Here is a 13497-nt window from a genome sequence, read left to right as displayed (position 1 = left end):
ACCAATGTTACTGGTATTGCTATTCAAATTTGAATATCAATAACATAAACGTATTCAGAAAAAGTGTCGGTATTATTTGCACTAAAAGAATGAAATTGGTCCGGAGAATATGTGAACACGAACAAACTTTCGCCATTATAACTTGTTGATTCATGTTTAAAAACTGATTATAAATATAGTAATGTTCAAACATCAATGCTGAAAATAATGCATATTTCAATACAGAAGTCGACAGCAACCGTTAATACTATGAATTAATTTAATAGTTTTTCACCAAGTTTAAACATACTTATGTACAATCTTATTTTGATTTGATATTTTACTACTCACCATACTCACAAAGAGTAATTTAGTCACTCACCCGAGAGCAATGACGTCATACTCACTGCGAGTATTACTCTTTACGTGAGTAATACTCGCAGTGAGTTATGACGTCATACTCTCACTTGAGTAAGAGTAAGGAATGAGTAACTCACAGTGTGAGTATTACTCACAAACGAGTACGAGAGTGAGTATTTTTTAACTCGCGAGTACGAGTTTCCCAACACTGAGGCAAGCAAGAAGATGCTTTATGCTCTGAGGAGTCGACGAAAAAAAAATCCTAACTACGCCACTGATAGCAGTAGCAGCCACACACAGAATGACGCGCGCATAAGCAAGTGGAAAACTTCGGCTGCCCCGTGGATTCAAAAAAGGCCCACCTGTGCAGCTGCTAATTCAAATGGATGATTGCTCATTACGCGCGCGCACTCTCAGCCCGGTGGTGGACAAAACAAAGAAAACCTTATAATGTCTGCTCTCGTTGTCGTTGTCACCGTTGCTGAAGTCGCGGTCGGGCGCATTTTCATCGCATCGAAGCGAGGCGAGAGCTCTTAAACGGCACGAAATCAATTTCCTGCCGTCGATCCGGCACGCGACATTTCGCTTTTCTTCTGAATGTGTCTGCTGTCACTGCTGCGCTACTGGGGGTTTTCCCCATTTGTTGCTTTCTTCGTTTGTTCATGTGGAAAAATTGCTCCGATCCAGTTCTTGGACCCCGTCGCCGTCGCGCTAGGGTTTACCGGTCGCACTTAATAAAATTATGCCCTATCTGTATAAATTGTTCGCCCCGGATCTCCCGCTGCTTCAGTTGTGCTCAGACAATAAACAGTTCCGGACCCGGGTTCCGCCTCAGGCAGCTGCTCAGTTTGAGAATCGAGAACGAGAATCAATAGTCGAGAATGGAGAAATCATTGGTGGGACTGCTTCTGGTGTTGCTGATGGGATTGGCTCTGCCAGTTGAGTCGAAAGATGCGCTCAAAGACTGTCTCGGCGTGAAGAACTCTATGTACTGTTTCGGTACAAAAATTGTGCAAAATGGACTCAAGCGATTGGCCAGTGAAAAATCTTTGCAAATTATGCCAGGACTTGAGATAGTGGAGGCTGCGCCTCAAGGAAGTGCCGAGGAAGGATACCGGTCATACAATGAGATCAACAACGAAGAAGATACGGGAGTGTTGGGACGGGTCAGCCGGTATTTGGCCAATCATGAACTGAAGGTGAACCTTGGGGAAATGATGCGAAAGAATGATCTCCAGAATGTGCTGAGAACCATCCAGGATGATATGGTGGGCGAAATGGAAGGTACAGTGATTGTGGTAAATGTATCATGAACTCGTGGAGAACTGAGGGGCACTATTCGCAATTTAACGTGGCATGAGAAAAAAAAAGATGGTGAGAGAAGAATGATGAATGGTTTTAAAAATCATCCATACCAAGTTATCCCTGGGAAAGAGGCGCAGATACTACACATGAAATATTGAACAAAGTTTTTTTTTAACTGCAAGATAACTCCAGCTTGCCATCGATAATCAAGGCAGACTTGATGAAAATCGCTAGTTTTCTTTTGTTGTGTACATTTTTCCGGACTAACATGCAAAAAGGGCCATAGTAGGAAAAAGTAAAACGATGCTTTTTTCAATACTTTATATTCAATTAGAGTAAGAAGTGCTATAAAGCATGAATTAATTCTCTTTATATATTTGTCACTTTTCATGAAGTGCAAAAATACGTTTTGATTAATTACGTGTCTTCTCCATGTTTATCCATTATTTAAGATCCCGGCTCACAGTGACAGTTCGTCACAGCAGAATCTTGGCTTACCTTGACGTACAGAAATTTCGTATGGAGCCGTACATAAACCATATAATCATTTTTCCTCTCTTCCTCTGTTTTTTTTTTGCGAACGAAAAATAAAGTAGAAAATTCGTAAATAAAATACAAAACTAATTTAGTTGTGCTGATAGTTTCAAATACCACCACCTCTAGATTACATTTCTCCAATTTCCTCATATATCAGGTCTCGTCTACCCATTAGACTACTGGATTCTTCCAAAATGTTTGGCAAAATCGGGATTTTTGATATACATTGAAAATTCTTCGCTAACATTTCAAACATCAAAAATTTTTCGGAGGGTGTCTCGAGAAATTCTTCTTGAAACTGCAAAAAAGAAACGGTCTGATATTATTTTTGAATTGTTGATGGAAGCACATGACTTCAAAAAGGCTAACAATCAAATGAGAAATGTTGGCGGACTACCATGAATTCGCAAATTGCTTCAAAACTGTGAGTGAATAGGTGAAAACATTCAGCATTTGCATAGAGAGATATGCTAGCCAATATAGAAATGGAATAATTAGGCCAAATGGGACAGTGATTGCTTAACATGTAGATGCTGTGAATCCTAAAAACTTCTATTAAGATTGTTGAGGAATATAGGAAATTTTTAGATTATTTCAATTATACATTCCGTACACATTCCGAAAAATCACGATTTACGTCTTTTGAGATGCGAAAAAAAAAACAAAATTTGTGTCGAATTTTTTTTTTTCTGGAAATGTCGATCACAGATACATTGTTTTCGTGTCTTGCAGCATGTAAAATTACATTTTTTTTTCATTCAATACATCTGCAAGGACACGTTATTAAGTTATTCAACTACAGTGTCCATTCTATTTTGTTACGGTTGAATTGTGTTAGAAAAATGGACCATGAAAAGACCGTTCGATTTAAGCAATAACATTTTTGGACAAGTTGCCAAAATCGAACGGACACTGTATGTGCCAAAACAACACTTTCTTGATTTTTTTAAAACTACCTGGTTTAATTACGACGCCTATCGGTTTCCACCTCCCAGGGATAGCCCATAATAATCCAAAAACAAAAACTTTATGTTGCAAAATTTGTTCGTTCCAGAAAAAATCCAGAATTTACTATGAAAGTTTGAGCTGTTCCGTGAATTCTAGGGGTAACGACGAACATTAAGTTTGTATGGAATAAAATGAACAAATATATGAGTACGGTTCTAATTACATATTGGATCATAGGTGATGCTGTTGTCGATGAATTTATTTCCTCATTGATTTGAAGATTCTCATTTCATTGGAGAAGAAACTAGAAGCTTTATCGTTAAGAAGCAATAAAATTATGTCTAGGAAAATTTCGAGAAAAAGTTTTTTTTTCTTCAATAGTGCTGCGATATTGTTCAAATTTGGTTAGTCCAGTGGTCCTCAGCCTAACCGATTACACGGGCCATCTTAAAGCTTTCAAAATAATTCGCGGGCCGCAAGATTTATAAGGATTAATTTTAACAGCTTTCAATGGGATTGCAAAAAAATCACTATTTTTATGAAAAAGGGTTATACATTTCTGGGAACTTTATGATCAAAGCAGAGGGGTTTGGAAGCAAAGATATAAATGACAGAAAAAAAATGCCATGTTTCTAATGAATTATGATAGCTAATATAAAAGAATTCATGACGAAAAAACTCACATTGAAAAAGTTTTTAAAAGCTAGAAACAGAGCTTTATTAATATACTTAACTCAAATAGATCAATACGTCTTTTACCGTATTGGACAATGCATATGCAACTTTTCCGATTAATAATATAAAATTGTCTACTTTAGAGGTTTTTATCTAATTTTGAGATCGATTCATATTAAATTTAAACATATCTTGAATTTTAACATATATTTGTAACTTTTATTTTCTTTTACGAATATTTTAACAATTTTCAGAATTTACACGAACCAAAACATTGACCAAATAGATTGATAGTATCTTTAGCAATGTTGTACATTTGGATGAGTTTAACAATTATGCTGAAGATACTTGTGTAGGTCTCTTATATTTTGAGATAAATCATTTGAAAATTTTTCACGAAATTCACTTTAATCGGATCCATATAGTTTTTCATCTTTTTGTATTCAATTTTTAAATACTTAATATGTTGACACTTAAGTAACGTCCAACATGCTGTGTAAATTTTATTCATATCGGGCTATAAATAACTGAGATTTATCCCACAAAAATAGACCATTTTGAATGGAAGATCGAAAAAATTGCAGATGTATTGTCCAATACTGTAAATCTTACGTTTGGACTCCTCAACAATTCAAAAAGCAATCCATAGTCAAATATTTCAAATCACATAATTTTCAAAAAATTACAGAGAGAGGAAACATTTTTGAAGCCAAAATTTTAAAAAATATTTCTCTGTAAAAAAATCAGCGTTCTGCGAACACCTCTGCAAAACCAAGGTCCTGGTTCAATTTGGTAAACTTAAATATGTTCTGCAGAGAGATTTTAAGAGACTTGAAATCTTTTTGCAGGCCCTCAGCCGTCCCTTTAAGATTCAAAAAATGAATTCAGGTTTTTCAGAAACTTTGAACCTTTGAATGAGTCAAAGTCAATTTCATATTACTCCTTACGCTATGAAGATGGATGAACGCAGAAACATTTTACATGATTTCAATGACTGACTTTCCAAGAACAAAGTTGCAAGAGCAAAGGAATGAACACCAGCATGAATAATAATTATAACATGCGGGCCGCATCACATTAACATTCAAAATCCATTCGCGGGCCGCACAAAACCGTCTCGAGGGCCGCACACGGCCCGCGGGCCGCAGTTTGGTGACCACTGGGTTAGTCAAATCAATGATTAGCAATATAAGGCTCATACTTTATTTTATTTTGACATGAAGTTGGGGTGGTTTAAAAACTTTATATCACTGCCCATTGCATTCCTGGTGAAAACCGAATCAAAGTTTTCCTAGGTATAGCGAAACAAATTGGTTCGTTGCAGCCTTTTCTCTAACAATTGAAGTATCTCTAAACCAATACAAAAATAAATTAATGGACTACAGCGCCACCCATGATTAAAATGCAATTACGATCGTTTTCCCCATTTTTTGACGATTTTTTATTCATGTAAACTTCAAGCTCGTTTACAATTTTATAGGGGGTATGGTCAGGCCCGGATTTAAAGGGGTGCCAAGGAGGCAAAAGCCCCGGGCCTCCCCGATCCAGGGGGTCCCCGAAAAGTGGAAAAGTGAAGCACAATTCAATGAATTCTTCTTTACATTAAAGATTTTTAATTTGAAATCCGATACAATGCCTAACAGAGAAACTATGACAAGAGATTTTGTCATATTATACTAAGTAAATTTCATGCGATTTTTAATCCAGATTTCTCAGTTTCAATGAAAATTTTTCTATTCACTAATAAAAATTATCAAGGTTATACCAAAGACTTCGAAACTCTTTCACAGATTTTCTCGAAAGATATTGCCAAAATTGCAGTGTTCTTTGTTCTGGATTGATCTGGAAAAGACAAATATACTCGATAGTTCATACATTTTCTTGATGTATCAGAAATTGTATCCGAATATTTAATCGATGTTTTAATATTCCACGCTACTATTTTCCATTTGTGCCATATTTTGTTGGTTTTGTTTAAATATTGCAACCTTCACTAAAAGCGTAGAATTTATAATAATTTCGATCCAAATCCACATAAATTGTTGAAGTATTGCAATTTTTACTGAGCAATAATCATTATTTAGATCAAAATCTACAAAATTTAAATAAAATTACCTATGTTTTCTTCGATCCCTCAATTTTGTCAAGTGGTGTCATAAAAAATGTGAAAATGTTGATTACTGGATATTGGATGCTATTTTACGTTAGTCTGTAATTTCTAGGGATATTCTGATAACAAATGGACCTCACGATAGGTAATCTATTCTTAATTAGTACCTATTAAAATATTTGGAAATCGCCAATAACAATATTATCAAATTTTTCACAGACTTCGCCATCGGCTCCTGATAAGCCGACTAGCTCATGTAAGACCACTTACATGTCAGTGTCCAATCTCATTTTGTATTACTGCTAAGAGTTTATTAGACCAACCAGCCCATGTAAACATAACAGACACATCAATTTTCCGTAGTCGTATCCTTGTTGAAATCAAATGTTACTGTATTGCATTGCCCATTGTTTTATCTAATGGAGCAAAGAATCAAATCCTAATCAAGCGTCTTCTTGAAACTATAACAATTATTATATAATGAACCAGATGTGCGAAATAGAAAAAAAAGTACTATTTATATGATGCACATCCTCACATACTTGCTTAATGATCGTCAACATTCCAAATTCATATAGAAAATTGATGCCAATATTCGTCTGAAATGGTACACGTTTTCCTGAAGTCATCCAGTGCTAAAAAATATTGATTTGACAAATTCAATGTTTGAATAATTGAATTTCAAAAGGTATTGATATTATGCTTATTACACTTTTTGTGATTAAAAATGTCAAATTTTCAAACCTTATCAAAAAATAATCCAAGGGTGCTGCAAATCATTTGAAAACGGCCTCTTTCTACACTTTTTTTTTCACTTCAAGACCCATATAAACGCGTCCCTGATTCATCCAAAACTTTTTTTTGTCCATCAGTGTTATTAAACTTTTTGAAAATGTCATTTTGAACAGAATGATGGTCCACATCAATGAAAATTCAATTTTTGCCAATGAACAGCTCGGATTCCGCCATGGACATTCAACCACTTATCAACTTTTACGTGTAACAAATATGATTCGTATGATAGATTGCAAAAAAGTTTGAATATGTTTTCTTCATACATACAAAATTGGAAGGTTTCTCCTAATGCTTTCAAAGCTCAACTAATAAAATGTCAACACAAAACCAAAAAAAAATCTTGAACACTCGGAAAGAAATTCTTAGATGAGATCTTTCAGAAATTTTTAAAAAGCTAAAATTGAGCAGTCCACGAACATTTCTATTACCTTGTGGTCAATTTCGTTTAAATACATTGATTGGTTATCTGAATAAATTGCTGCAGAGATACTGGAAACAATTATGGAACTTTGAAAATTCCCAGTGAAAATCTAAAATGAATCCAAAAACGGCTTTTTCAAGAAGTCTATATTTATTACATAGTTGCATATTTGTTGCTGAAATTCATGAACCGGTGGATTTGACGTTAGGTAATAATTATTATTAATAATTATACAATAATATATTATTATTGTCCAACAATGTTCAACCATTCATTATAAAAACGTTATAGACATAGTAGGCCAAAGTCGTGGAAAAAACAGTAGTATGGGTAAACACTTGAAAAAAGTATAGCTTGTTTGTTGTAATTTATGAAATTATTTCTAGCAAAATTAGTACACGCTTGCGAAGTCTTAAATGAGTTTATTTCTTAAGGAGTTTTAATGTTTTTTTTTAAGAACGCAGGCTTAAGATTCCTTCTATTGTCACAGATTACTGTAGTATGTATATTGGATCTGATTTTCGCCAAAATTCATTCAAATATTTCGGCCATAAAATTCCGCCTTCGCTTTCTAAGTATTGCTAGAAACTTCTCCAAAACATCCACTAGAAACTATTTTTCCATTTTCCGTTGGAAATGTCTATGGAAAATTTACCTTATTTTTTTCTGAAAGTTAGGCAGGAATCTATGTTTCTTAACATTTTGATTTCCAAATCACAGTATGTTTATCTTTATAATATATTGTATCTAGATTTTGCTGTTTGTGTTTGAAAAGAGTCAGCCTTAAATTTCACTTTTAACAGATCCCGAAAAAAGTGTCTCAAGTGACTCGCTACCAGCCCTGCAACTTCGACCGAGAATAACCCCCCATGCCAAAGTGAATCTTGGAAGTGCCCAAGAAGTGATTCTGCACCCAATGTTTTCTGGTGCTTAAGGTACAAAAACAAAGGAATTAGCAGCACCAGTTGAAAAACTTATCAATCTCTGAACGAAACGAACGATTGACGTACTAGGAACGGCGCGCCACGGCGCTGCATCTAACCGCAGGACAGTATCAGAGAAACACACTTCAAGCCAAACATTGGCTCGTTGATTCAGAAAGAAATAAATCACTTACCGTTCCTATCCTCGGATGGCCGAATCGACAGATCCAGTGGGGTGAAATTCTCGGCGTACATCGTATTGGCTGATCAAATTTAGCTTGTAATATTCACGAAACTACGGAACACTATTGCCGTCCATCACAACAGACGATAGGTTTTGTTTTTCTATTTGACAGATCTATACTTCATTCGCTAAACGCTAAACAAAATTCACACATCGTTGATTACTTTCGTATAAACTGAACTTGATTAGGGTTTAGACCAATTTTTGTTTTTTTTTGCTGTTTTAAAATGTTGTAGAGCGGATTTGCGAGATTTATAAAATCTGTGTGCAAATATATTATTCTTTGTGAAATTAACATCGGAGATGAGTGACAATTACTTAGCGTGGTCAGTCCCATCTGTAAAAAGTAGGCATTGAAAAATGGGCGGTGAAGTTTCCAAACTCGTTTTCCATGCGAATATTCACAAAAATCCAGATGATTGGAACATGTTCAAATCTTAATGAAACTTTCACAATTTCCTTTTAACTATCTTTTTGAGAAAGATGATCAAAACAAGGTTCATTTTTGTGTTACACAGTGCGGAAATCAGTAGTGGGACTGATATGCGGTTATTTTTCATTATGGAACTTGGTGTTTATTTCTAATTTTATTGAATAAATCGTGCGGTTTTGTTAGCGCAACTGAAGGATCAATAGAAAATATGTCGAAGTCTGGTATCAACTCACTTTTGACAAAAATGCAGATGGGACTCACTTGCGACTCACGGCAGTGTTCCAGTCATAAGAAACAGTTGCCGAACAAAACAAAGTGCAATAATTTTGTTTTGTGATTTTGAAACGTTAAATTAGGTATTTCAATGTACTTTGGAAGACAAAGCAAGTGTTTTGCATTGCTTTAGTGATCGGTGCATAACAGTTTTAAAAAAATGCATTGGAGGTGAGGAATGGACCCTTCAAAACGGTGAGTTTTTTTTGGCTGTTCTTGTTTTGTTCTATTCGGCAGTCCAAGAATCACGATGATTTCAAATTTATTTCTTTTGATGATAAATCTGGTTGATTAAAGGCATAGTAGAATTCATAGATATAGGGGAACTAGGTGTAAAATTCACCACCTTCGAACGCATTTTTTTACCCAAGATATTGCAATTTTAGAGATAACTTTCCGCTCTACGGTTGAACAGAAAGCTACCGCAGTTGTCACATTACTGATTTTACAAAGCATCATCGATCAGCAGCGATGATACCTTGGAAACAACGCAAATGACTGTTGTTTTCTGTTGTTTTACAAGCTTTAGACTCTACTAGCATACTTTGATTAGATGGTTTCGTTCAATGATTCAATGATTTTCAAGCCTGCGGTAGAACTTGGCGGCTACCGCAAAACGGAAAATTTTCAAAAGTAACGTAACAATAACAAAGTGTAGAAATATTTCTCTACCTATTTGTTTCAGTGTTTTCCTGACAAAAATTGAAAAAAAAAACACAAAAAAATTAATGTGATTTTCTGGACTTTTTTCCAGGTTGTTTAAAAACCAGACTTTCGAATAGATAGTCGCCCTGTGCACTCGCATACTTTGTATTCCATGCGAAAAAAAATGTTGAATTTATCCTTAAAAACGTATTGAAGGACTTAAACTTCAATCAAGTCGTGGGGTAAAACGCCCACCCCTATTTCATAACACCAAAACAGCCGTTTGAATTCAAATTCCAGCCAACGTAATGCCACGTGTGCGGTTTCATGTAAATATGGACCTTACAAATGTGCATTTTTCGTATCGGCATTTACAGGAACAGGCTTAGTGATGATGAGTCTAGTCTAATCTGAATATGATATTGAATTTTTGAACGCAAAGTCTAAATCAATAATTATTGAAGTTTGTACGCTCCAGTGAGAGCATAAATGCCACAAAGATAGAGAAGAGTGATGCTGTTGATACAAATGAACAGCAATGCCAAAATGTCGGTATTAACATTGAGCTTTTAATAATAAATCTTCGAGCTGTTCAGTGGAATACCTATGAGTAAATGAAAAACCGAATTTAGTACTATACCTACCATTTAATTCCACAATAGTTTGTTTCCTCTGACAAATACGCGTATTTGGACCTCAACTGTAAGGCCGCCTCCAGTGTCGTGTACTAGACTCGACTGAAGTGAAGTTTTACAGAGATTTTACCCAGTGTAAGTAATCATATTGGGTAAAAGAATCTTAACTGGCAATATTTGAAAATGTTTCTAAAATTGTAGGAAGGTTTGGAATTCGTTTATCTAATGGTAACGTTTCTTATAGGGTAACGGTCGTATTTTGGACCCCCTAAGGAAGTGATTTTAGTTTTGTGTCCCAAATAATCAAGTGCACAGCGTACCCAAGTCAAAGAACATGTCAAAATGAAGAGAAAAACTTCCTCTACGAGATAAAAATGCCCAAACGGTCATGTAGGATCCAAAAAACGTCGAAAATAATTGAATTGTGATGCACTGTTTTTCATTATTTTGGACACACTAATACATTTTGGACCCTCATGGTATATATTTTGGACCCCCGGCATGTTTTTTATCGTTTGGCGACAAAGTCCATGACACTGGATGTATAATATGCTTGCCCATAGTCTAATCAATCGATCGACAATGGAAAACCGAACAAATTCTACGCTTTTTGTCCAGAAATTTGAAAAAAGTTTTTGTTTACATTTGAAAAATTTCTGACGGCTTCAATTTATATGTGTAACGTGTTGTAACGGTTGCATGGATGCACCGATTAAATTAAATTAATTTCAGATAAAATAAACACATTTTCTTTGTACAAACGGTTGATGCAAGTGCGGAATAGTCCTATCTTTCCAAATGGCATGCAAATTGAGTTGGTCTTTCGATTTAAACTGGGAAATTTGCAGGAAAATGGCCAAGGGGGTCCAAAATATATAGGGGTCCAAAATATATTGGTTACCCTATTTATAGTTTTACTGTGATTGAACTGTTTCATCTTCAACTGCTTAATTTAGTTTACCTAATTAGGATGATAGAGTTGCATAATACAAATCATATAGACATGCAAAACGAATGTCTTATCTATATAAATAAAAATGGAATGGTGTTTGTATGTCACGAAATGACTAATGAACGGGTCAACGGATTTGAATGATTTATTCTCCGTTTTGTTCGTCAAGGGTTCCGACGTGTTTGTGTGTATAAAAATCCTCGGATATTCACCGGGAAAGTCGGAAAACGAGAGTGAACGGAACTGTCATTTTGTATGGGACGATCCATAGCATTTTTCAACAGCCTACTTGATGGCAAGACGAAGTTTGCCGGGACCACTAGTTTAAAATAGTTATGAAAAAAAAATGAATGAAACGTATTTGTGTAAAAACATATTTATATAATTTGGCAACAGTTAGATGACAATGATTTTTCTTGTTTTATATATTATTTAGCATTATTTTCAATGTTTACAACAATCTAAGACAGTTTTGTTTATTTCACACATTCCACAGAGGCCCGCAAAAAGGACAAGGGTGGTATGGGAGCCATTCTGATGATGGGAGTGATGATGAGCAAAATGTTGGGAGCGCTCGGCTTCGGTAGCGTGGCCATGCTGGCCATGAAGGCCCTCGGCGTGTCGATGATGGCCCTGCTGCTGTCCGGTATTCTGGGACTGAAGAAACTAACGGAAGGAGGCGGCGATCATAAGGGCCGTCACAATCAGGACGTCGACTTCCAGGTGTTTTCCGGCGATTCTTCCTCGGGAGGACACTACGACAGCCCCCATGATGACTCCGGCCATCGAAGGACGTCCAGTTTGGCGTACCGAGGGTGGAACGAGGAGTATAAGCGGCTGTGAGAAGCTGTTGGGTAAGACTGGAATGCTGCATCGGACAGTATTGTGAGTTATCGTGAGGATTACTGATATTTTGAAAGATTGTTATTTATTTTAGAATAATTTTCGACATTATTTATTTATCAACATCAAGATGTTTTTCTTTTTGGATATCACATTCCTAATAATAGACACATTGTTACAATGCAATGATAAGAGATTCAATTTAAGATTGTATTGTAATTCATTGAAATGATTAGAAAAGATGACAATTTTCGGCTAACCTAGGAAGATTTTTTTTTTCAACATTGGAGCATCAATTTTTGGTGGTATAAAATATGAATTAGGATAGTTACGCATGAAAATACGCGGCAATTGCTCATCGTTTCATTTATGCTTGTTGAAGTTCACTAGTTTTGCCCAGCCATAACAATTGCCATGCCGACACATATGTTCCATTTTAATTGCGTTTCCACCACCGCAAATAATCAGATTTCATTTTCGGAAAACATATTTGCAAACACTGAAAGCAGCACTGGAATGTGTTCTGCGTACGGAAAAAGGTTTCTGATGAATCAGCTTACGAAATTGGATTCCGCATATCCATACGTGATGCAAAATGTAATTCAACATTAAAATAAGGAGGTAGGCCTGTGGAACATATACGCGAATGCATTAATTTTATTACGCAATAACCTCGAATTTGCTAGGTTCGTGCTTCGAAATCAATTGAGAATGAATTCTGAAATGCCTGATAATGAAAGATCATTGATGATTGGGTTCCGGGTCATTTGGCCGAATGCCATTTGGGCGAAAGGGTCATTTGGCCGAACGACATTTGGCCGAAAGCCGTTTGGCCGAAATTGCAAACTAAAAAGAACTACAGTTAGTATGACTTTATAATGAAATTCAAAAGTTGAATTTCAAAGAACTTATTCAGCTTATGCGTAAAGAAGGATAAATCATCATTGATATACAAATAATCTGATTTTTAGTGTTAGTTCAAGAAACAGTCAGTGCTGAAAGAAGAGCAGAAGTAAGCAATTATTCATCTCTCTGCTAGTGATAATAGCCACCAGCAGATGTTTTCGTATCGCGTTCTTAGTTAGCTTATGACAGTAACTAAAAAGGTTTATTATATACGACTTATTCGTACTTCTACTGGATCGGGTTGCTTCGATTCCTCGAATCGTAATAAGTAATGTATGTAACCACACAAGTCTTGGCTTCTTCTTTCACAACTAAGAAACAGTGTGCTTCTTGGACGTAAGTGTTCACCGATTTGTTTGGTTCATTGCTATGCGTAAGCAACGGTGTAGAGTTCAGTTCGCATGTTGTAATCTAAAAAAAAAAACTAAATATAGTATATAACAACGAGTATGGCAACACAATGGCAGTACTTACTATAAAAGTATAAAATTTGCAACATTTGCATTTTTATAT

General features: G+C 35.6%; 1 protein-coding gene across 1 annotated transcript; it reads left to right on the top strand.

Annotated features, from left to right (window-relative positions):
* The first annotated feature begins 767 nt into the window (after positions 1-767).
* On the top strand, positions 768-12207 carry LOC5573631. Its single transcript, XM_001660907.2, has 2 exons — positions 768-1623; positions 11732-12207. The coding sequence occupies exons 1-2, from the start codon at positions 1221-1223 to the stop codon at positions 12076-12078; spliced, it is 750 nt and encodes a 249-aa protein (XP_001660957.1). The 5' UTR covers positions 768-1220; the 3' UTR covers positions 12079-12207.
* The last annotated feature ends 1290 nt before the right edge of the window (positions 12208-13497 follow it).

This window comes from Aedes aegypti, chromosome 1 (assembly GCF_002204515.2).
Source record: "Aedes aegypti strain LVP_AGWG chromosome 1, AaegL5.0 Primary Assembly, whole genome shotgun sequence".
Lineage (NCBI taxonomy): Eukaryota > Metazoa > Arthropoda > Insecta > Diptera > Culicidae > Aedes > Aedes aegypti.
Note: the sequence above shows the minus strand (reverse complement) of the source record. Positions and strands in the feature narration are given on the sequence as shown.

Bases quoted from the DNA above. Each gene is read 5' to 3' on its own strand.
- LOC5573631 (XM_001660907.2), top strand. From the start codon at position 1,221: ATGGAGAAATCATTGGTGGGACTGCTTCTGGTGTTGCTGATGGGATTG. The intron at 1,624-11,731 runs GTACAGTGATTG...CACATTCCACAG, and splicing joins TATGGTGGGCGAAATGGAAG to AGGCCCGCAAAAAGGACAAG.